Source organism: Mauremys mutica, chromosome 9 (assembly GCF_020497125.1).
Source record: "Mauremys mutica isolate MM-2020 ecotype Southern chromosome 9, ASM2049712v1, whole genome shotgun sequence".
NCBI lineage: Eukaryota > Metazoa > Chordata > Testudines > Geoemydidae > Mauremys > Mauremys mutica.
This window is the reverse complement of record NC_059080.1, coordinates 23,549,248-23,574,223: the sequence shown is the minus strand read 5'-3', so window position 1 is coordinate 23,574,223 and position 24,976 is coordinate 23,549,248. Positions and strand designations below refer to the sequence as shown.

At 45.5% G+C, this 24,976-nt stretch overlaps 1 protein-coding gene across 1 annotated transcript in view; it reads right to left on the bottom strand.

Annotated features, from left to right (window-relative positions):
• Positions 1-7,147: 7,147 nt before the first annotated feature.
• AR (androgen receptor) overlaps positions 7,148-24,976 on the bottom strand; it is a 109,218-nt gene continuing 91,389 nt past the window's right edge. The window contains exons 5-8 of the mRNA XM_045030278.1: positions 20,486-20,630; positions 17,116-17,246; positions 16,217-16,374; positions 7,148-14,750 (exon numbers count right to left, since the gene is read on the bottom strand). Coding sequence (XP_044886213.1) covers positions 14,595-14,750; positions 16,217-16,374; positions 17,116-17,246; positions 20,486-20,630 — 590 coding nt within the window. The 3' untranslated portion in view covers positions 7,148-14,594. The remainder of the gene's footprint in view (positions 14,751-16,216; positions 16,375-17,115; positions 17,247-20,485; positions 20,631-24,976) is intronic.

Genomic DNA, 24,976 nt, shown 5'->3' with positions numbered 1-24,976 from the left:
ACACAGTGGAATGGAATAGGAAAATATACAGATTGGCAATGCGAAATTGCTATTGCTCAAACAATTTTGCCTATTTCTATATCATCTGGGTCCTGTTTGGCACAAAGTGGGATTTCCCTCCAGGGCAAACGTGAAGACAATAACATTTGCAAAAAACAAAGCACTTGGCTTTAATGGGGTCTCACTTCCCTCTGCAGAGGGCAGACCTTATTTGAGAGCTTCATTCCTACCCAGTGTAGCCTATCCTTCAGCAGGATACTGCTCTGAGGGTATGTCTACACTACCTGCCGGATCGGTGGGTAGCGATCAGTTTATCGGGGATTGATATATCGCGTTCTATCTAGATGCGATATATCGATCCCCGAACGCGCTCCTGTCGACTCCAGAACTCCACCAGAGTGAGCGGCGGCAGTGGAGTCAACAGGGGGAGCAGCGGCCGTTGATCCCACACCATGAGGACGGGAGGTAAGTCGAAATAAGATACTTCGACTTCAGCTATGCTATTCATGTAGCTGAAGTTGCGTATCTTACATCGACCCCGCCCCCTAGTGTAGACCAGGCCTGAGGCTCTGATCCCGTTTATGACACTGCAGTCTGTTGCCATGGAACTGCTTGCAGAAACCACAAATTCACGGCAGGATCAAAGATCAGAAGGCAGGCAGAGGGGGATGAAAGCTCAGGACTAACATAGGTTGCTGTGCTAATAATTAGGAGACTTGTTTTTCTCTAATAATTAGCAGATATGAGGAGCAAAGTCTGGAAATTATTTACAGAATGCTCAGATTTGGGCCCAATCGACTTGAAACTTTCTCCCTCTGAAAACTGCTTTTTGGTTCTGCAGTAATCTCTATCCCTGTGTTGCTCACAGTGGCCTCTGAAGATATTTCTCAGCATTTGTTTTGGCTCTCCTGAACCCTGGAGAATCTGACATCTGATTGTTTCCAACTTGCATGGACAGCAGGACCACAGCAGTCATGACAGAGACTTCAAAGAAAAGTAACCCATAGTCCCCAGAGGACCAATAATAACAGAGATGATGCACAGATTTGTTCTTCGGTTCTCTTGTGCTGACATGGAACATCTTGGAGTTGGCTAAAAACAACACCTTGAAGTCTGGGGAGAGCTAGAAGAAAGGCAGAGATTTCACACAGCCCTTGTCAAGATAGGACAGAACTGCAAGCTCCAGGAGGTTGCTGTCCTCTCCCAAACAAGGTCCAGGCCGCACATTGTGGTTTGAGGGAGTATAACCTCCTGCTCCTTAGTACTTGCTTGATTGTTTTCAATGTTGATTTTGGCTCCTTCCATTAGGTTTAAAACACAGGCTGTGTGGCTTGTAAATTGTAGTGAGAATTGGGAAATGTATCTTGCAGCGTACTTAAGAGAGCAAAAAAGCAGGCAAGCTGTCTTTCTGAAACTACTTCCAAGTTTTTATATTTAAAAAAAAGCCTGTGTCATAATATTTCTTTTTCTATATTTATTTTTTACAGTAACTTCTGCGAAAGATAAAACTTAGCACTGTTTCAGAGGCACCGTACACATACATATTGGTTTGTTATTCAAGGGATGCCTGCAAGCACTTGGATTGTATTCCTATTACCCTAGTATCTGAGCACTTTCAGAGATGCATTAAGTGATGTGGATGGCGTATATCACATATTAAACCGTCTCCATTCCTCCCTGGACAGGGAAAATGCTTGTGTGAATTTAACAAACAAAGCCACTTGTTATTGTAGGGTTGCTTGAGAGTATCAAGCTACACATTGGTTGGTCATTGTAGGTTGGATCAGAACAGAGCCTCCTGGCTTTGATTTAAAAATACAAAACCAAAAAAGAGCAGCCTATAAACAATTGCATGGCTTTTTCAAACCCATACAGGAAAAATAAAAGGTAGGCCAAATTTGGGACCTACAGCCTCGATCCAGAGTCCCTGCATTCCATATTCAATGTAAGAGCGGGGAGCTGGACAGTCTTGTAATGATTAATATGGGAGATTGTGCCTGCCAAATATGCAGTAATTGCATCCCATCAGTTCTGCTGCTGGTTTTTGGGGGGGGGGGAATTATTTCTGAAATTGATTATTTGGTGTAATCATTTTCTCTTTAAAGCTTCTGAACAGGAAATGGGACAGTGTTTGGAGACATCTGCCCCCTACTCAAATAAAAAAGGATAGGATTTCATAAGTCAGTAGTTCTGGAATCACACAGGAATCTTTTAACAAAGAACAAATCCTGGCTTTGCAATGTAACCATGCATGGAAGGATACAAATGTAAGGGGACTGTTGTCCCCTTACTAAAACTCAGTGAGAGTGTTTTGGTTAGCTATCTCCCAGTACCAAAAGAAAGGGGAAGGGTCAATGGGAAATCAGAACCCTGAGACTGACAGTCCCCAGGAACAATGGGGAGAGGCCAATGAGCCAGGTCAGCCTGATTGACAGGGCAGGCAGGTTAATCAGGGAGTCAGGAGGCCAGGGAGGGTCCCATCCTCCGTGTGAGCTGGAATTGCCTGTGTCAGACAGAGTGGGGCAGAGCTAAGGAGAAAGCAGGGGCCCAAGCTGAGCTGGGGAGCAGAGCTGTGCCAGCAGAGGGGCCAGAAAAGCAGCCCAGGAAGCAGGTCAGTGCTGGGATCAGAGTCACAGAAGCAGCTCAGAGAGCAGACCTGTGCTGGGAGCGGAGCTGCAGCAACCAGAGCCAGGTGGGCCAAAATAGCAGCCCAGGGAGCTGGAGGCAGAGCAGCAGCCATGCTAAGGCAAAGTGGTGGAGCTGGGGCTGAGACAGAGTGGTGGGGCTGGAGCTGGTGCTGGAGCAGTCTGCAGCCAGGTGCGGTGAGCAGCTGAGGAGAGGGAGGGGGACTCTGGGAAGCAGTACCAGCACAGGGAGGTGCCCCCAGCCGAGACACCTTGCAGCCCAGACTTGGAGGAGGATTGTAATCCCGATGGGGCGGGGGCAACGCTGGGAAGAAGGGTCCTGCCACCTAAAGCCTGAGAGCAAGTGGCCACCACCAGAGCAAGTGTCTGACCCGCAGCATCCCTGCAGCACTGCCAGGGCCTGAGAAGAGGCCTGGGACTTGTGAGGAACAGACTGAACTTCCCTCACATTCCAGAGACACTGGTCATGATGTCCCCGTGCCACAGAGCGGGGTGATGTGTTTTCCTTTCACCTTTTTCATTTTTTCTTATTTTTGTACGATTGATTGCTGTTTAATAAACTGTATTTACTTTGAACTGTATGTACAGTAACTCCTCACACAACGTTGTAGTTACGTTCCTGAAAAATGCAACTTTAAGCAAAATGATGTTAAGCGAATCCAATTTCCCCATAAGAATTAATGTAAATGAGGGGTTAGGTTCCAGGGAATTTTTTTTCACCAGACAAAAGACTATATTATATATACACACACAGAGTATAAGTTTTAAACAAACAATTTAATACTGGTACACAGTGATGATGATTGTGAAGCTTGGTTGAGGTGGAGGAGTCAGAGGGTGGGATATTTCCCTTACTGCTAAATAATGAACTAGCAATTGGCTGAGCCCTCAAGGGTTAACTCTCTCACTCTACAAGGCAGCAGGAATGGAGGGAGATATGCGCATTTCCCCTTTGAGGACACTTCCTTGTTAATTAGATCAGCTCGCTGAGACTGCAGCTGCTGCAAGCTCCCTCCGTCCTGAGCCCTGCTCTATGGAAGATGGGGTAAGTGGGGTGCAGGAGCAGGGGGGAGCGGGACACCCTGACATTAGCCCCCCCTCTTTCTTCCCCTCCCTCCCCTCCCAGCAAGCAGGAGTCTCAGGGAGCAGCTCCAAGGCAGAGGGCAGGAGCAGCACATGGCAGTGGGGGGGAGGGACAGCTGCAATTGGTAGCCTGCTGGGCAGCTGCTGCACAGGAACTTAGAGGAGCGGGGAGCTGATGGGGGGCTGCTGCTCTACCCTGGTTCCAAACCCCCACCAGCTAGCTGCAACGGGCTGCTCTTCCTGCAAGCCGTGGACAAAGCAGGCGGCTGCCAACCAACGTTAGAAGGGAGCATTGCGCAACTTTAAACGAGCATGTTCCCTAATTGATAGGCAACATAACAATGAAACAATGTTAACTGGGACAACTTTAAGTGAGGAGTTACTGTAATGATCAGTGCAGAGCCGTAACAAGGTATTTTTGCACCCAAGGCAAGGGCCGGCTCCAGGCTCTTCAGCGGCAATTCGGCGGCAGGTCCCTCAGTCCTCTTGGAGGGAAGGACCCGCCGCTGAATTGCTGCCGCTGCTGAATTGCCGCCGAAGAATGAATGAAGCGGCTGCCGCAATTCGGCGGCAGGTCCTTCCCTCCAAGAGGGACTGAGGGTCCCGCGGCAGAATTGCCGCTGAAGAAGCGGTGGTGGTAGAGCTGCTGCTGAAGCGCCGCTGATCGTGTTTTTGGTTTTTTTTCTCCGCCCCGCTTGGGTGGTAGAGCTGCGCCCCTCCGCTTTGCATGCCTGAGGCAAGTGCCTCACTCGCCACGCCCTTGTTATGGCACTGGATCAGTGGGTCAGGGAAGCATCCCGGAGTGGGGACACCCTATTCCCTGGCCTAAGTGACCACAACAAGGTTGGGGATCAAGCGCCCCAGGAATCCTGGGCTCAGTCTTGTTGGGGTTACACAGACTCTGCCACACAGGAGAGTGGAAGGGGCGTCTTCGAGGGCAGGGAGGCCTCTGAGTAAAGGGAGTGGGAGTGAGGACTCAGAACCTTCCACTAGCCCATTTCACCGGGGTAGGGTATAAGCCAGAAAGTTCCCCACAGTAGTGGGACCATTCCCCCGCTTACACATGTGGTTGTCCCATGATGCCCCAAGAGAGAGGGTTCCTTGTTCTTGGCAAGTAGGTGGTCAGAAATATTGCATTGGTGTATCAGCAATTCAGGTATGATTTGTGTGTAATTTTTCTCTAGTTAAGGGAAAAGGAAAGAGCCATTTATACTGATGGGGAGGAAACAGCAATGTTGTACCGTACTTATGGTGAGATGAGACTAAAGACAAACCAGTTCAGCTAAAATAAGGAGCGGCTTGCACATTTGATCAAACCCAAACTTTTGCAAATGTTCAAGAAAGCTTATCTGCATTTGATAACATTCGTTGTACTTTCGCATCAGCAGCCTTTGTGAGCCCTGATTCTGCAGCCAGGATTGGAAAGGCCAAAAACGTCATGAGAGAGGCAGTTCTTGTGGTATTTCCTGCTGGACTGGAGTCAGGAATTAATGGAAATTGCTCTTACTCTCTCAACAACTATTGATTGTGAATGTTCCAGCCCACATTTGTAAATCCAAGTGGTTCAGATAGTTTGGACTTGGAGGTGATAATCCAGTGGAAGCTCAAAAGCTTTGTGAGGCTGGCACACTACCAGGTGAGAGATGTGTGGCGGATGTTAACTGCAGCAGCAAAAGGTGGGGTTCCCCCCAAACATAATATCCTGGGATGCATTGTTTGTAGATGTGGTATTTTTTCTCTTTTAAAAAAAATAAAAGAGTTTTAGTGTCTCTGTGGTTTAACCATCATGAAATAAAATTTGAAAGCTGCTGCAGTGTGGATAGACACTTCACTAAGGCTAATACATTAACCGTTCCAAGGAAATTCCTGAGTGACACTCTATGTTGTACCCAGAAATGTGTAACTTTTGATTAATATAGTTGCTTTTTCCATATGGGTTGTAAAAAGCACATTTGTGCTGCTAAGTGTGTGTGTGTGTGTGGGGGGGGAGTGGCCACAGAACGAGAGGGAAAACAATGTGAAGGTGGGAAATGCAGTCTTAGGAGACTCCCCTGGGCAGTCTCATCTCAGGCTTCACAGGCTCAGCAAGGCCTCAGTGCCCCACGGAGCCTTAGGCCCTGTCAGGGCATGTGCTGAGTGGGCTACTGCCCTGCATGGCTCCATTTTTTCCTGGCCAAGTGGTTGAGCTCCTACCAAGACTGGGCCAGCTGGGGCTGGCTGTAGGGAGTGGGAGGGGGATGCCCCATTATGCACCTGAGGAGGAGCTGTGGACTGGTGAGAGGCAGCATGTCCATCATGGTCATTTGACACAAGTTCAAAATTTAGGAACAAATTGCTGCTTTTTGGTAAAGGTTTGACTTGGCAGTGGTTGGGGGCATGAATTTCGCTATGGGAATGGAAGCCTGGGAACAGTGGCCTACAGTCTGGTGTTATATGGGCAAGCCTGATGCAAGCTTCATCTCTATAGCTCCTCCAGTGCATTGCACACCCAGCTCCCCCAGTCAAGCACTCCCCTCCCAGCCAGGGCCGGCCCTAGGCACCAGCGTTCCAAGCATGTGCTTGGGGCGGCACTTTTCAAGGGGCGGCACTCCGGCTTTTTTGTTTGTTTGTTTGCTTTGGCAGCAGCACTCCGGCCACCCTTTTTAATTTATTTTTTATTTTTATTTTTTTGCCTGAGGCGGCAAAAAACCTGGAGCCGGCCCTGCTCCCAGCTCTGCCAATGCCCCTCATCTGACTTGCAGCACCCCTTAGCCGCCCAATTTCTGGGCTCCCTGAAAGCTGGGTCAATTGACTTCAGGCCTGCCCTGCTGCCTTGCCATGCCCTGCCCTGCTGCTGTTCTAGTCCAAGGTCCCCCAATGCACCTCAACTCTAACTGCAGCCCGTATTGCTCTTGCATTCCCCGCACCGCTCTGCCAGCACTCCTGCTGCTACTTGGATCTTGGGCTTTACTCAAGTATAGCAATTGCAGCCAAAAGTTGAAACTAACCAACTCATTTTCAGCTGTGACTCAAGCGAAGGTTTGGAACTAGACGCTCCAGAGAGGACTAAACCAATGCGATCCCACGGCTCCATGTTCGCAGCCTTTTATTTTTTTGTATTGTTAAAAGCCATGTGTACATTTTGATTTCAGTTTTCAGGGCATGAGTACATATGTAATTACCACACCATTCCACATTAAACATTTTGTTACTTGTGGTTTTGTTTTTGACCACTTCAGTCTGGCCAATAGAAGGTTGACTAAATTGTAGCAAAATGCCCGTCCATGCCTTGAACGAAGAAACACGGCATTTTGTCTTACTTGGAGATCACAGGTCAAGTTGTCAATTTTATAATGAAGTCAGAGCAGACTGGCTTTACAGTTGCTGGTAAATATTAACAACAGAAACAGAGAGAAAAGGAGGACACTGACTCCAATAAATATAATAAAATAAAAGCCAATTTTTAAACAATCCAGAGGCTGAGATGAAAAGATTAATTATTTTATGTATAAATGAATTAACAATCAAGATAAGGGACTATCAGACAATTTTCCACAGTCAGCTTTTGTTACAAATAACCCAAGCATACAACTTTGACACTAGGAAACGGGCCAATTATTCATTTATTTATTTACTTACTTTGGCAGGCCCACTAGCAAATATTTTTCTTACCGGATGACATTTTCCAAACTCATGTCTGAAATAAACAAATGACAAACACACACATACACTGATTTTCCAACAAACAAGGTTCTGCCTTTTATTAAACTCAGAGCAACAATAGATTCCAAGGTTACAAAAAGAGAGCTGAATGCTACTGCATGAAGTTTGTCCTGCTGTCTAGCATCGGCTGGGTGCACACACTGAACTCGAGCATGGACTAAAGAAGTCAAAAGCAAAATGAATGTTTCTGTTTTTATTTCCCCCTGTACTAGGGTCAGTTGGTTGTTTTTTCCTTAGTAGCAGGAATGCTTCTTTTTGATTCATTACAAGCAAAAATAAATGAAGTTCACACTAGCATGGTAATTTCTTACTCACTGATCCCTGTTGGGGAAGCATTTTCAGCCACATCTTTGTGGACTGAAGCAGCCGGATGTCAGTTAATGTTAAGCCTCAATGACAGTTAACATTGTGGGTCTCGGTTTTTCTTATTAATACATTTAGGGCCAAATCTTGGCTCCGTTAATATTAATGGCAGAATTCCCACTTGGCTTCCACAGGAACAGAATTTAGCTCTTAGTAGCTGTCCGTTTTGGGGCACCAGGATACCATTTTTTAAAGTGGATTGTCTGAAAGAAAGCCACAATTCTGCATATGTAATTAAAGACGATTATACATTTTACATGATTGCAAACCTTGCAAGGACAAGAAAGCGTTAACAAAAACAGTAGAAGGGCCATACTGCGACTGGGCAGAGGGCTGCTTGAATGATATGCCTCAGATGCCCAAAGCCTAGCTATCACTTTTGAATCTCATAATGTAGAAACAGATCTAGTGAACTAGCTGCATTATTCTACCTGAAAAACCCGTCTGATCAATCTGTGGGCTGCCACGCTTTTCCTTTCGGGAGCCCCACAGAACTATAGCTGTTTGCCTCATGATCTGGTTCAGATGTAGTAAGATGAGTGACCATAATGACATTCTTTCTAGCTTTCACACAAATAGCTGTGGGGTGAGAGACCGCCCCAGCAGTGAGCTTTTAGCCTTATTAAAAAAGGAAAATATCATCTATATACAGCACTTTTAATTACAGACATGTTAACAAAAAAAAATTAATTTGCCATCAACTTTCCAGACCATCTCCCAAACCCAGTGTTTTAACACAAAACAGCCAGCAAGGAGAGCCACTCAGCATACGGCTCCTGTGGTTCTGTGCATGATACAGCTACGGGTCCTAGGCATCTAAATCCAGGCTCCCCGCAGTCCATTTAAAAGGGAGGTTCCTCCTCACTTCCCCAAGGCAGTGACTAGTGCACAGATGGAGCTAGCCTGATTGGTGGGGTGGAGGGGTTGGATTTTAAGGCCCCTTTTCCAGATGTCAATTAGTCCGCCACAGAAAATGCAACTAAAATGAGACACCCTGCAACTGGGAAGCTAGTGTCCAAAGAGTTTGCAGCAATAATCTGCATGTGCCTCAGCTCTGGGCTAGTAAAATGTAGGACATGACATGGCGCACTGTCTCCAAAGGCCACCCACATCCCCACACTTTGGAAGGTTCCACAACCTCTCGCCCTGTGGCCTGCAAGGTAGCGTGCCAAGGTCACGGCTTCCTAGGTGAGAGCACGAGGCCAATGGAGCCAGCCCAGTTCTCACATAAGCTCAAGGTGCAATTACTAATTTGCTTCCCACAGGCAATAACAGTTCTTAAATGGAACCAAAATGTGAAGGTGCAGAGACCGGTCTATATGAACAGTTCTAGGCACATATTTCACTCACTCCATAGATCTACTTTGATATTTGATTACGAAGCAAATGCCAGTTTACAACACGTTTCAACTCTCTGCCTTAGCTTGAAGAGAAGTTTTGTGCTGTCAAAGGGGGGAGCAACATGGGTTTCTCTCTGCTGTCCTTCCAGTGCAAATATTGTCCCTGAAATATACAGCTCCTCTGCAAACTAATACTGGCGCCAGAATACAGCATGCCAGTATATACTCCATTTACACAATACAACTATGGACCTTTCAAAACCTGGTCAATAGTACCAGAAAAAAAAGAGTACATAAAAGCTTCTACTAACACAGGCACACACTTAAGGACCCATTTTCTGAACGATATTTAATCTCTCTTAGTGTCTACTTTGTGAAAAATGCCTTTTAAGTCATTACTTTATATAGAAATCTTTGGTAATATAAAATGATATATCTCTTGTTCTTTTCAGTTTTAAACATTAAGGGAGACAACAACATTGGAAGCTGTAGCTGCATGTGACAAAGGGCTGAGGAGACATCTGCTACAAGGTGCTGGGTGTGTGGTAGATCAGTTCAGAGCTCCTGCAGTGGTGAAGGGTCACTCCTATTCTGCTAGGAGGCAGGTAACACTTGACGTCACTGGTGAGAAATACCATGTAAGTCACCTTCATTTACATATGGATCATGGCGCCTACCTACTTATAAAACTAGTATCATTTTAGGGTATGTCTACTCTTAGAGCTAGGGTGCGATTCCCAGTGTGAGGAGACATACTCGCACTAGTGTGCTAAAACAGGGTAGCCGTGGCAGCATGAGTGGCAGAATGGGGTGACCATACATCCCATTTTGGCTGGGACAGTCCCTTTTTTAAGCCCGTCCCAGACTTTTTTTTCCCCTAAAGGAGGCATTTGTCCCGTTCGCTCTTTTGTCAAAAAAGCCAGGTGCGGTGTGGAGGGGAGGTAGGGTTGGGGGGTGGAGAGGTAGCGTTCCAGCATGTAGGCCTCTGGCTTGATGAGAACTAGAGCAAGGATGTCTCCTTGAGCTGGGATTCACACCCCTGCTGAAGTATAGACATACCCCCAGTGGCAGGGCTCTCACTGGGGAAATGCCACTTCATCATAAGGGTGACTGACCAGAGAGTTCCTATAGTGTGTAGTAAGTAGGGGACAAATCCTGAGATCCAGCTCCTGGGGCCTGATTCCCCTCTATCTTACACTGGGATAACTCCATTGACTTCAATGTTTGTTAGGCACTGTATTCTTGGCTTACACTAGCGTAAATGAGAGGGGAATCTAGTCAGCCCTTACCCAGGCAAACTCAATGGGAGTCTTTCCTGGGTAAGCACTAAGTACAATGTGAGTTAGACCCTCCAGATATGGCTCAAAGCAAACACATATTGGGTGGGATCTTCAAATACACTTTAGCATTGGCCTAACTCTTGTTCTTTTTTAAGTCAATAGTAAAACTCCCATTGATTTCAATGGGAGTGGAGTTAGATCAATATTGAACACTGAACACCTCATCCATTCTTCTTTTTCCCCAATCAGACTGCGGGTTACATGTTTTTTATTCTCACTGCATGAAACTCCCTAGCAATATGCAGGACGGTGTAGTCACCAGGTCCTTGCTAAGTGAAGAATTCTGCCTCCTCATGCCTGTAACTCCAGGAGAAATTGAACTCTTCTATGTGAAGGAAGAATTTAGCCCTATGTAATTGGAGGGGTACTTGCAAGCTATTTGCACCCGTGTTCTGGAAAGCATTGCCAAGTAAGCAAATAGCTTCATGAGTTCCTGGAGTAACATTAAACAAAAAAGCTAAGCAAAGTGTGTAGTAGTATTAAGGACAATTTCTACATTATCATGGGGGTTGTGGGGTTCTCTTTGTTTTATTTAAGCACACGTAGAAATAAAAATGGAAAATAAAAAACAAAGTACAGAAGAACATCGCAAAGTCAGCGCTTTGGCATTTCGCAAGCCTTTTTCCAGCCACTGAAACTAAACTGAAGACGACAGTGTTTAAAAACCCCGGTGAATACAGAGACCAATAAACGTGTCACTGATCCTAGCTATTGTGACCGGATTCTTCAGTAATTCCTCTAACAATGTCGTACAAAGCCAGCTTTCAGATTAAACAAGAAGTGATACCGAACAGCTTCCAAACAAAAACCTCACTTCCCATTACGGCTGGTCTGGCAAAGAAACTACTGGTGCAGGGAGGTCAGTAAACGCAACTTAGTTGTGATGTACAGTATTGGATGGATGGCATGTACTTCAAGTGAGCCACATGCTCCTTTCCTAAAGGATTCACATTTCGTATCATCTACAGAATGTGTGCAACTTGTGTGTATAGTGCCTGTCACAGCCCGTGGCCTCCCTCTCTCTCCCCCTCTCTTGTCCACTACGTGGTTCTGTCCATCAAACAGGAGTGTTTGTAGCAAGCAGTACATTTACTTTAGATCTCTGGCCAGCCTGCCATTGACATTCTAGAATGGTACCAAGCAACCCAGCTCCCTAAGTATACAAAGGCAAAACCCTTGCATGGACTTGAGCAAATGCAAAATACATGCCTTCCTGCATACTCCAGACATCCTTCATTCATTATGGAGTGAGTTGTGCTGTGCCAAGCCAGCCGATCATTGTATTCATCTGCTAACTAGCTGAAAAACCACAATGCAAAGAAGCAGGCTTTGGTGTAAACTGAACTTTTTAACCTGGTATATTTTCAAAGTCAGTGGAGCCTTGCACCAGCTGCTTTCAATCACACCAAAATGTCAGTATTTTTATAAGCCTTTAAAGAGAAAAGATATTCATAATACCACAGTACCAACTGGCTGATATCAAAAAGAGCTTATTACTATTCTATCACTCACGAGGAGCATAGGAACGCTGTGATCAGAGCCACGCCCCGTAGGGGATGAAAACTCATTCACAACGGTTGAAAAGGGTTTTTGTTGTTGTTGTTTTTGTTTTTTTTAAATGCAACCCCTACAGTATGATTGAAAAGTATCAGAGAAACTCTGTGGTCACTTTCTGTGCCGACAAGCACTCTGCACAGAACCCCAGGTGCAGCACCATGAAGCTCGACAAGCTGCTGTTTCACTCTAAGGCTGATGGCGGTCTCCAACCCATGAAAGGCCCCAGTAGCAGCAGAATTGCCACAATTCTTTTGCATGAAGAAGGAGGGGTTGGGGAGGGCGTTAGGCTGGAAAAGGCCCACATACTTGAGGAGAGTAAAACTGGTGGGGATCCACAGGCTTAAACCTCTGACTCTCCTAGTGTATAAAGGAGGCTTATGGCAAATTTAATCTGCTGTTATCACACGGGCATAGTGGGATGCCATATTACACAAGATGAACTCAGATCCACCTCTTCAAAAATCTGGTTCATAAGCCAGTCCTGCCAACAGGGCTCTTGTTGCTGTGTTGGGCTCACGAGATGAGGGGAAGGGTGCAGGAGGGAACTCAGAGCCACCAGGGAATGAAGGGTCAGATCCTGCACGTGCAGTACAACCTCAGAAAAAAAACAAATCTGAATAAAATTCCTAGGTGGGCCAATGTGTCCTTAGGAATGCCAGGGGGATGATTCAAGCCAACATTAATCTGCCTTGAAGAAACACACATTCCTCTCTGAAATATTGACCCTGAAAGTTGCCAATAAACAAAGATGACTAACCTTTGATCTCGTTTTGAATGATAGCATGTGTGTTAGGCAGAGTTCTCCAGCTGGCATCTCACTGAGTGTGCTGCAGTCTGACGACACACTGTCATCTCCATGAGGTTTAGCTCTGTGCTTTGTTTGGGTTCTAATTTTAAAATGTAGGAATTTTAGGGACACTGAGAGGGCGTGTATTCTTTCCTTGGTGGAGATCAATTACTAACATTAATGGGAGCCATGGGAACCCCTAAGTAAGAGAACAGGCCTCTTAAATGCTTTCTTTACCATTCCCTGAAATAGCTGGGAATCTCAGGCAGAGATGACCTGTGCCTGCCGGGGGGCAGAGTGAGGGCAGGCGGCTTCAGCAGTGTTACTGAGCATGCTCAGTCCATGTGAGCATGCTCAATGTAAGTCAAGCAGCAAATCTGAGGATGGGGCACATGACCTCACATGCTCCCCCACGTGCGTTGCCTCTGATCTCAGGCCACGTACAACTGTTTCCAAAAGAGCGGGATAATCCCAAAGTCACTGGACCTCACAGAGCCCAAAGAGTCAAAGATCTCACCGCTTTGCTCCTGGGATTCTTTTCTGTGTTGGCTTCTGAAAGAATCTGCAAAACGGTCGGGTAAAGGGCAAATGAGAAGCACCACTGGATAATCTAGGCCTTCAGACACCCACGGTGACGGGCAGAAACAAGTGGAGACCTCAGACATCCAAGAGGAGCAGGCTAGAGGCAGAGGTGAGAGGAGACTTCAGGCACTCGTGGTGCACAGGTGAGAGATGGATGCCAGTGGGTAATTTCTTTGTTTGCTGGTGTGGAGGAAAAATAATGTTCAAAACTGGAATGTGATTACTAGATGTCTGGACAGTCTTTGGACAGACTTAGATCCGGTTTGGCTCACAGTCCACAGGAAAAATGTCCTGGATGGAAGTTAGCCCTCTGCAATCTTCAGGGGTTCCAAAGGTCATAATCCTCACCAGTCCTCGTTACTGACATGACAACACTCCAAATACTCCTGTGAATTGGGCATTTCTTCGGTGAGTAAATACTTAATGCTGCTCTAAGCTGCTGATTGCACATGGGTGCATGGGTCTGGGCGCTTGACCAAAGCGGTTTGGTATATGAGTCAGCATGTATGGCCAGAGTGGCCCGGTATATGGGTCTGCACGTACGGCTGGAGCGGTGTGGTATTTGGGTCTGCGGGCATGACCAGAGCAGACGATAACAAGGATTTTTCCCGCAACAGGACTGTCTGATTTTAAAATAGACTTTCTAATTTCACCATGCTCTGGTCTCTTTCCCTGTCCCCTTCCTGTCTCACTACTACTGCATTTTTAATTCACATGCCTCTTGAAGACATGATGCAGACAAAAAGGAAAATACCCCAGGTTAGTCAGAAAAATAACCCACCCTCCCAACTTGCATGTTTAACCTTCTTGATTGCTTTAAAGAGAAAACAAATGGAGGAATTTCTCCCAGTCTGAAACTTCCCGTGGCACTGTGCCACTAAATGTCACTGTGGAAAATACACAAGCACAAGGGTGTAAACAAGTGCCACAAAGTCACCATGCCACAACATTTATAGAGATGCAAAGCCATCCAGACATACGCAGAAGCCGTGAAGGGGAGTTCAGTTCAGAGGTACCCCAGAAAAAATTGAAATCAAAGGAATCCCAGTAGGTTGTCGTTTGGCACTGTACATCTTCACAGCATACAGTATCTTTAGAGGGGACTCCCCAAGGCACTGCAGTATAGTAGTGCAGAGAGAACAGGCAGGAGATGGCTGAAAGGGAGTGGCAGGGGAAGGAGATTCCCTCCGGGACATCACTGCATGTGGAAGTAGATAGGTTTGACTTTCCCAGACAAGATCTTGGGAACCTGGACGGAGATGATCTCAGCCATCATTTCAGGGTAGTCCACACTGACCATGTGCGATTTAATTAAAAGGTCAAATGTAAATTGATGTAGCTCCCTGGCAATCTAAGAAAGAGAGAGAAAGTAGGAAGGTTAAATGAATGATTTAACTTCTCTGACAAGTGGCTCCTGCTAACACTGTGGTGACTACAGAGGAAAGTATTAGCAGGTACCACACCACAGGATAGGCAGCAGTGCAGTGAGACATGATAGTTTCTGCTGTTTGGATGCTACAAACTCTTCTGCAGTTGGAAATAGCCACTAGGGGCCATTATTCATCCTGAGAACGAGCAAGTGAGCAATCCAGGCAGTGAGAGTGCTGTGGTGTTCAGGCGCTAAATTCAGAAGATACTAACTAGACTGTGGTTCTGCTCAGAACAGTGACTGTGCAAATGGCATCTTATTCAAACAGAGACCAGCGTCTTGTGCATGTTCAAAGTCAGGGCTGCTGGCTTTACTGAGTAAAATCTGTTTCTCTTATTGTTTCCCTGCAGAGATACTGCTGTGTGGAGGCAGATGGATTCTGTACTGCCTTGTGTATCACCAACAGAACTGATAACTAAATTCTGACTGCAGAATTTTTGTTATTGCTGATGAGGTGCCAGTCAGATAAGACCCAGCTTGATGTTCAGATCTCAGAAGCCGTGAAGGGGAGTTCAGTTCAGAGGTACCCCAGAAAAAATTGAAATCAAAGGAATCCCAGTAGGTTGTCGTTTGGCTGAACTGGCAATTTGAACAAAAAAAATCTCTAAATGAGCAGGGTTTGGCCTAGACTAATTGCCACTTATACAGTCACTTTTCAGAGAGGAACCACACTTTGGCATGGCAGTTGGCTTTGACTGACTGAGTGCAGCTGATTTGACTGACTGAGTTTTATGATCTTTAGTACACTGCAGTATCTTTTTCCAAAAGCCCTCCATGCGTATCCAGTGAAGAGTTAAAGAGCAGTTAACAACCCACAGGATGTTTGAAAAACATCGAAACTACCTTCCACAGTGGCGGTGATCAAAAACTTGCAAGTTCTACCTAAAATAAATGCAGGCGCTCATTTTAGTTTCTCTGCTGTGTTCCCTTGTACTTCCCTACACTTACTGCCAGAAATAACTTCAACATTGCTGATACTGAGGCTAGCTAACTGCTAATCTGGTTTAGTTATCTTAGGCAATGGACAGGTTTGTGGGTAACCAGTATTATAGATCCTATTGTTTCCTGAAAGTTTTTCTCCCTTGTTCTCTATGACCAGTGACACTGGCACAGAATCAGAATCTTTCTCAAGAGTTCGTCTGCCTCTGAGCTCTTGCCTATAGAAACGTCAATAAAAAAGAGAAGTAATTAAAGAAATTATCTCAGGTCAAAATCCTATTTTCTGACATTACAGCCAACATTTATGAAGCTATCTCCTTATGCACCTTGTTTGTATCTGCAAGATTCCTGCCTCACCCCTGCAAAATCTCAGAGCCCTAAGTCGTCTAGTAGACCCCAGCTATAGTTATTACTGCTTCCAGGTTTATGGCCATTTCATCCCCTCTTACAGGCTGCACGGAGTCCAGGAGCTTGGTGAGCTGGTAGAAGCGCCGAGAGCAGGATGTGGGATTCTTTCTCTTGCAAGAGATGATACGATCAAGTTCCTTTATGTAGTTCATTCGAAGTTCATCAAAGAACTTCTGATTCTTCAGACCGTCCACCGGAACTGGCATGGGGACAAGGAGAGGAAACAATCATAATGTGGAGAGAAGAAAACAAGAGCAACAGGAAGACTGAAAAAAACCCCACATCCCCAGTTATTCCCCTCATCTTCGCTCCCACTGTGGATGATTGAGGCTCACTGTCTAGGGATGAGGGGTGGGGAGGGGTTGGGGGCAGGTTGCACCTCTACTAACATAGCCTTTGTTTGGTGCTGTCATTATTACAAAACAAAGGTAGCACATCAGACCCACCACAAGCTATGGTCAGATTTTCCCGCTCAGCCACTCACACTCATAGGTCAATTTATTAAAAGCAATTAGGTAAGGGAGTTGGCCAAACCCCCATCAAGAGTAGGACTTAAGAGCAGGTTAGATAAGGGAATTACATCGGGAGGACTCCTGCAAAATGCAGAGGGCAGGATGGATGGCTGTAGTGGTCTTTGCTGGCTCCACTATGGCATCTAATTTCTATTTCTGAAGTCATCTCTCTGCCTCTCAGCACAATGGCTGAGGCAAACAGTCACAGCCAGAACATGTGGGGGAACTAAGGTGACCCGATCTCCCGATTTTATAGGGACAGTCCCGATTTTGGGGGCTTTTTCTTATATAGGCACCTATTATCCCCCACCCCCTGTCCCAGTTTTTTACACTTGCTATCTGGTCACCCTAGGGGGAACCAACTACATACAGGGTCACACACGGCATATCAACTATTAATCTGCTCAGAGAAGGATGCTGCCACTCACTAATGCTGAAGAGCAGTAGAGCCTTCATGCAGAGAAACTCCTGGGGAGTGATTTGAAGCCACCCGAACTCCTGAGAAAGATGTCGCATCCTGATACACTGGCTGTACATTCTGGATTTGTGCATTCGGTACCTGGCAAGATGCATTGGTGAGAAGGTTAAAGCACTGCTGGTCTGATATGCAGGCTGATCGAGATATTTATTAAAAAAAGACAAAGACCCAACAACTTTGCATCTACCCTAGCATGTTCTATCTGAAAAGGAGCTAGTCTTTATCTCTTGTAGGATCTCAACATCATCATGGCCTGAATTCAGGAAAGGAAAGTTTTCCAAAATACCACCTAGCATCTGCTTGATGGGGAATGGGATGATCAGGGGGATTTTAAGGTTCACCTCACCCTCTCACTTGCTGAAAAGTGTCAGCAACAATGTACCATATTTAACAAACTACAGGCGTGTATCCTGGTGCGAGCGCTCGGAGGAAGAATCAGGCTTTGTGCTGAGCACCATGCTCACACTCTTTGTCTGTGGTCTCAATGACAACACGAGGGGAACCTCAAGATTACTATTTTTTTTTTTTTTGCCACAACTTAGCTGAGGGCTAATCAGACAGTAACACTGCAGGAACTTCTGACACTCTTTGCCACCATTCCAAACTGGTAAATTAACGTTGAAGCAACAGTTCCATTGTGGCTCCCTTGACAGGAAGCAGATTCTCTTGTTAAATCTCTAATCCTGCCCCCCCAACACACACACTATTTTGATCATTCTCTGAACTGCATGTACCTTTTCTATGGATTTCTTTACTGTATAAGCACAGAGGTGAATTAGCTGCAAATGTCCCATCACACAGACAGGCCTAAAACTTCTAGCACTGCAGTTGCAACCTGAAAACTAGGAGCTCCTGGAGCACATGCCAATATATGGGCAGCTGGAGAGGCCACTACCAGCTGAAGGAGCAATGCTCCAAGTGAGCAGGTATCCAGAACACCAGCTGAAGTTAGGGCACTGAAGTTAGGACTCGATAGTCAGGTGCTGGAGACAGCACCAGTGCTGGCTGAAGATGTGTACTGTGGGTGGGTGGGGGGAGAGGGGAAACAGGCATGATGCCTCATCCTGTACCATTTGAGCATGCCTAATGCTTACTGTTATCAGTCAGACTGCCCATGAGAGTAAGGACTGCAGAAATGAGCTGCATGGGAGAAGTGAGAGACAGGGGTATGGAAGAGGGGGACATGGGGAGGGGAAGCAGTATGGGAAGCTGGGAATGGGGAAAAACAGGGAAGAAAGAGAGAAACCCAGGGGTGCTTCCTGGCGAGGAAGGAAGATAAGAAGGAGGAAAAAGGGAGAGAAAATAATAAAATATCAGAAGGAAGAAGAGGGGGAATGGTCTGGAGATCGATACTGAGCCCTGCCTCATTGGGCATCAGTACTGAGATATTCCCAGTCTCCTCAAATTTCGCCCTCCACTAAAGCAAGGGCAACGAGCCAGGCTTTGCCAACCCTCCTCCTTCTGGGAGGCCTTGATGAAGAGAGACCAGACACTGGGATTGGGGTCCCTGACACCGCCATGGACAATGAGGCCCAACATTCCAGCCAAGTGAGATTTGGTGTTCAGGGGTTTCCAAACAATGTGAAACAAAATGGGACAATTCTGTGTGGAAAAGGTCACAGATGCCTCATCCTATAAAAATACCCGCAGTTGTCACATCACATCCCCAAGAACATGTAGTATGCAGATGGTTTATGACCTGACATACTAATCCCTAATATATTACCAGGATGGGACATTACTCATCCAGGCCATTTGCCACAATAATCAGGTCGCTGTCAGCTATGCAAAGCTCCCATTTATAAACATATCTTGCACTTTGTGAGGTGCATTACACAAATTGCTACTGGCTCTGCAAGGATTATCGTGCTGTCAGTAAATCCAGCTAACAAGTTCATTATGTCTCCATTTATAAGGTAATAATTGGAGATATACCAATCTCCTAGAACTGGAAGGGACCTTGAAAGGTCATTGAGTCCAGCCCCCTGCCTTCACTAGCAGGACCAATTTTTGTCCCAAATCCCTAAGTGGCCTCCTCAAGCAGGGGCGGCTCTAGGAATTTGGCCGCCCCAAGCACGGCGGCACGCCGCAGGGGGCGCGCTGCCGGTCGCCGGTCCGCGGTTCCGGGGGACCTCTTGCGGTCATGCCTGCGGGAGGTCCACCCGAGCTGCGGGACCACCAGACCCTCCGCAGTCATGCCTGCGGGAGGTCCACCGGAGCCGCGGGACCAACGCACCCTCTGCAGTCATGCCTACGGGAGGTCCGCTGGTCCCGCGGCTCCAGTGGACCTCCCGCAGGCATGACTGCGGAAGGTCCGCCGGAGCCGCCTGCCGCCCTCCCGGCAAAATGCCGCCCCACGCGCGCGCGCACTTGGGTCTGGAGCCGGCCCTGTCCTCAAGAATTGAGCTCACAACCCTGGATTTAGCAGGCCAATGCTCAAACCACTGAGCTATCCCTCCCCAACTGTGCTTGGGTCTAAGAACTCAACAGGCATGAAGGAGAAACCCGCCAAACTCTTGATTTAAAGGAGACCCCTTTTCATTTCAGGCAACTCAGACAAAGGCAAGTGTTTTAACTATGTATTGAATTAGGTGCTTTGAATATCCTGGCAATGGATATGGTGTAAGAGCCCAGGGAGAGAGGAAGACTGGCAGACAGACAAAGGAGAGAGTTGGTGGTTTCAGAATGAAATGCATGATGCAGAGCTTTCTGAACCACCCTTTGAAAAGCTTCGTCAGAGCAATACAGCCTGGTTGCTGGGCACAACAGAAAGGTTTCATAAAAGAACTGCTATTCGTAGTCTGCTCTATTAATTTCTAGCAGTAGTAAACGTGTCTGGGAAAGAACAACCGAAGTCTGAACATTCCCAGAAGTTGGAAGCACCTCCTTCTTCTGTGTGCACTTTAGGTCACTCTACATCTGATCACACCCTGACCCGCCCACCGATGAAGGGGAAGCCACACTGGCACTTGGAAGCACAGCAGGATCTCAGTGATTAGTCTCTTGCAGTCAGCACCGCCTTTCTCTGAATGAGGAGTCTCTCTGAATGTAAACTCTAGGCCTGGTGAAGAAGGATAGGAGAGGCTCGGTAGCACCATCTACTGTTCCTGGATCACTTCAAGGAGATTTCGGCAGACTAACTAGCGGAAAATCAGCAACATTCTTGAATTCTGAAATGTTGTGAGCAGCTCTCGGCATGAGGTTATCTGACCTGTACTCGTCGGGAGCCTGTTAGATAGCTGTCCCTCTTTCACTCTCTGTCTGCAACCTTTCTGACATGAACAATACAAAATATCAAATTGTTGCTATTTAACACTTACTCATTGAAGACCAAGTCGGGAGCAAAGTAAAGCATCCTGGAGTTAACATTGGTGAACGATCTCCATCCCATGGCGAAAATCATAAGACCCATCCAGGAATACTGGATTAGTGCCATTTGGTCATCCACGTGCAGGTTACGGAATCCTACAAAAGGCCATAAACAGAGATCACAAGTTCAGTCTGGATTCAAACAATTCACCAGAATTTCTTTTTTTAAATACAGCACTTTAATTCCCAATCTGTGCTCCTGGGGACTTCAGAAAGTTAGGACATGGTGGCCCCCAGCCTAATCTTCATATGTCCCAGATTACCAATGTGTTCAGCTATGAGCCAGTGTGTATGGGATGTCTACATACACAAACTAATTCAGTCTCTTCCTTCTACCAGATGACAAAATTGCAACCTTGCTGTATTGCAACCCTGGAGCCATGGCACTGACGTGCTGATAGTATACTAGAAGCCTCCAAGCCAGAAGCTGCAATTGATGGGTTGTGACTCAGTGTAGGAAGAAGAGAAAGAACAGGTGAAAACACAAACAGCTTGGGATGATAAAATGGGACAGTAAGTTGCACTTATATAGTATCTTTCTCCGAGAGTCTCTCAAAGAACTTTATAAACAATAAAATCGTGTTCTCAGGATGATTCATAGTCCAGCCACAAGCACATTTGCAATTCACAGAGAGAGACACGCATACACAGAGTATGCAGTCAGTAATTCAAAGCTATTTCTAATTTCTCTGGATATTTATCAGTACATATAGCCCTAGATAACCTGCAATCCTGATCTTAGCTTTCTATAAATTCTTACATTACTGTGACCAAATGTTAAAACAATGGTAAAGTCTTAAGCGTATAATTATGAGACATCAACTCCAACTTCTTTCTGTCTCTTGTCTGAGAAGCTGTCAATTTCAAGTGAGCACAAACCATGTGTTATCGCTATGCTGTAATTGCTTTAGGATTGAATGCGTTCTTTCAGTTTTCATTTCACTGCATGAAAGCACACTTTGTGTTTAAATAGTGCTATGCGGAATTAGTATAAGGGATTTTCCATTGTCAGGACTTTTAAGCACTGATGGACTCAATATTACTTGTAGGCAACTAGGGTGAGACTTGTTAGCAAAATGCAAGTAAACATTATACATTTAAATCATCTCCATGCTTTATAAACTCAGGTATGTGCATTCTGAGAAGTATTTAACTTAGAACCAAGTTCTCTTTTCAGTAAGGTAATACATGTATAAAAAGCCTTTCCTACTTATCCAATGAATTTGGTGTGTAGATGAATTCTTCAGTCTAATTTGACAGTTTACAATGGCTGGTCTCTTGAAATAGGAAGAAACCTCAATTCAGTTCAACGTGGTCTTAGCACTATCTATGTAGCCCTTAATACCATTGCATCCTTGTGCTTCTTCAGCAAAAAAGAAAATCATCAAATTCTCCTGCACTCACAAGCCCATCTGCTGGTCGGCAGTTTAATGGCTGCAGTGGAAAGTAGCAGACTTGGCAGGGGTTGGTCACGGAGCGAGAGGCAATCACTCAGGTTTCCCATAGAAGGCTTTGTATATTCAAAAACAGCCTTTGAATTTGACTCTATATTCAATGGGAAAGCAGTGTAGAGAGTTCACAGGGTGACCCTGTTCATGGCAGCCTGTGCTTCGGTGCAGACAGATGTTCTATATAGGGTGACCGCCTTTGTTGGATGGAAATAAGGGAAGGGCACATGGAAAATGAGGGACATTGCTTTATTTTAAGGGAAATTTTAGGGAAACACCATTTCCCTTAGCATAGCATTTATTTTTCTCTCATGCGTATATTTCTACTGCCCTCCAGTATACAATGCAATCATCATAAGCTTCAATTTAATGTTTAAAATGGTACTTATTATCAGTTTTAATACCTTTCAATACATCTTAAAATAAGGGATGCGTGGTCACCCTAAGGGGCAAATCAGTGAAACAAGGGAAGGGTGATCACCCTAGATCTATACCAGACGAAAATTTAATGGGCTACTAGGCTTCATTCTTAGATATAATGCCTAGCCTGACTTGAACCTGAAGGACATGAATATGTGGATTGCTGTAATCAGATCTTTCTCTAGGAGACTGGGGCACAGTCTCTTGCCGAGTCACAAGTGGAAAAGAGCATTTTTTGCAGCTATTAATGGCCTGGCAGAGGCTGGGATGAAGATTCCCCTCCATATCTCAGGATGAAGGGACAACAGTGAACGGCCTCTCAGGAGAGAGACAATGGCTGGGAGGAGGACTGGACTATCACTGGGCCTGTCGTTCCATTTCTTTATTTTGAACTTGTGTTACCATAGAAGGGGAGGACCTTTTGGCTTAGTCAGAAGGCTCAGTTCCTTACCAGTGAAAAGGAAGCAGAGGCATGGCTGCATCTTTATGAAAGCCACTGCTACACATGGCAATTTGGGCATCCACATGCACTGAGGAGCTCAAAAGGACTCCAAAGCTGTTAAGTGTCTTTACAGTAAGTGGGCAGGTGCCTTCTGTTGAGGAGGATGCGACAGAAGATGAAACTTTGTTAAAGCACCTTTTTCTTCCTAACTCCCGGGACAGACAGTGGCATGTCTGGATCAAATAATTAACTCTGTTTGGTACTGTAACTTCCATTTTGTATTAGGACCTCCATTTTGTATTCCGTGCTGAATGCATGTTTAACCTTGCCCAAGGCAAGGTTATTGAATTGCATTCCAGATAAGCACCTTCCCTGGGGAGTGGGACTAACATCTCATTCAAGGACCACTACTGAGAAGCCATCTCAGTGCAATCTGAAGCCATCAGCTTGGATTGTCTCTCAAATGCTTGCCCGACCTCTTGGAAAATGGATTTTCTAGACAGGGCACCAGCAGTGGCTGACAGATCTGCAGCTTCTGAGCCAGGGCACATGGCAAAAAGATACAGAATATATTTAAGAGGGGGTTCTGCTTTGATTCTGGAAGGCATACCATTGCCACATGTAAGATGGACAGGCAGGAGAGAGAGACATTATAGTTCTTTTAAAAGATTTCCTTCACTTGGTTCAGGATCAGGAGGAAGAAACAGTGGCCTAAAACTTCAACCTGTACATCAGTACCTGTTTATTCTCCTTAATTCACTTCTGAGGTTGGAATCACTTGTATGTGCTTTGGAGCTGTGTTGTTTGTGTGTGAATCAAAGAGTTAATGGCCCCTGTGGTTTTCAGTTCTCATCACACATTTTGCTTGGATTTCCCTTCAAGACTTAATATTGGCTTTTCAACTTACTAGTTAAATGTTTCACCTGATCTTTAATATAGCATATTCTCTGCCACCTTCGTTCATTATCTGTTAAGTATGTTCTCTAAAACTGTATGACTTCTGCTGAGCAATCTGTTACTATTAATCTTTATGATTAATACTTGAACATTCTTTAAAAGAAATATTTCTCAATGCCTTTCAGCCTAAGAGACTGCTTTACTATGTTCCAATGAACACAGTGGCCTATATTTTCAAAAGTAACTCATGATTTTGGGTACGCAACTCAAGACACCTTCAAGAGGCCTGATTTTTCTGAAAATCAAGCTCCTTTAAGGTGTCTCAAAATCTGGGTGCCCCAAATCACTAGCCATTTTTTAAAATCTAGGCCAGTACGTATTGCTAAATGTTTAAATAATGTTCAACATATTGCCCTTTACTTTTAAAGGCATCAGATTCAGTATTTCCGCCCACATTTTAAAGCATATTTACACTAATATAATCTGGGTGATAAAAAAGGTAATAATTGGAGATATACCAATCTCCTAGAACTGGAAGGGACCTCGAAAGGTCATCGAGTCCAGCCCCCTGCCTTCACTAGCAGGACCAATTTTTGCCCCAGATCCCTAAGTAGCCTCCTCAAGGATTGAACTCACAACCCTGGGTTTAGCAGGCCAATGCTCAAACCACTGAGCTATCCCTCATACTTTGGCAATTTCTGACTTCTGTTAAGATTAGACTAGATTTCTTTCCCAAATACAGAATGTGAAGGACATATTTAGTCTGATTTGGATTTCATTTAAAAAAACAATTCTATTTAAATTCTTGGCTCTTATTCATGCGAACGAGAGCTCATTCAGATGTGAACAAAGGTTTTCTCTGTTCATCAGATGATTCATGACCATTAATTTAATAGTGCAGTATGATATATCTTTTAACTGATTGTCTGGTATGATCACACCTACATGATAACAATGGGCTAGATTCACAAAGGAACTTAGGCCTGGGTGACAATGAGTATTGTCATTCCCAACTTTTAGAAACCTAGAAAAATCACTGGATTCACAAAGCCTGATTTTGGCGCTGAGGCTCCATATACAATGAATGAAGAGAGATGGGTGTCCAAAATTGGGATTCATAAAACACAGCAGGTGAAGGGGTTCCTTTCCAATGAGAGGTGCCAACAAAAGGTGTGCGTGCAAAGCCCCGCCCCTCTCTCGGAGATAGGCACCTGAATCCAGGTTGCAGGGAAGTG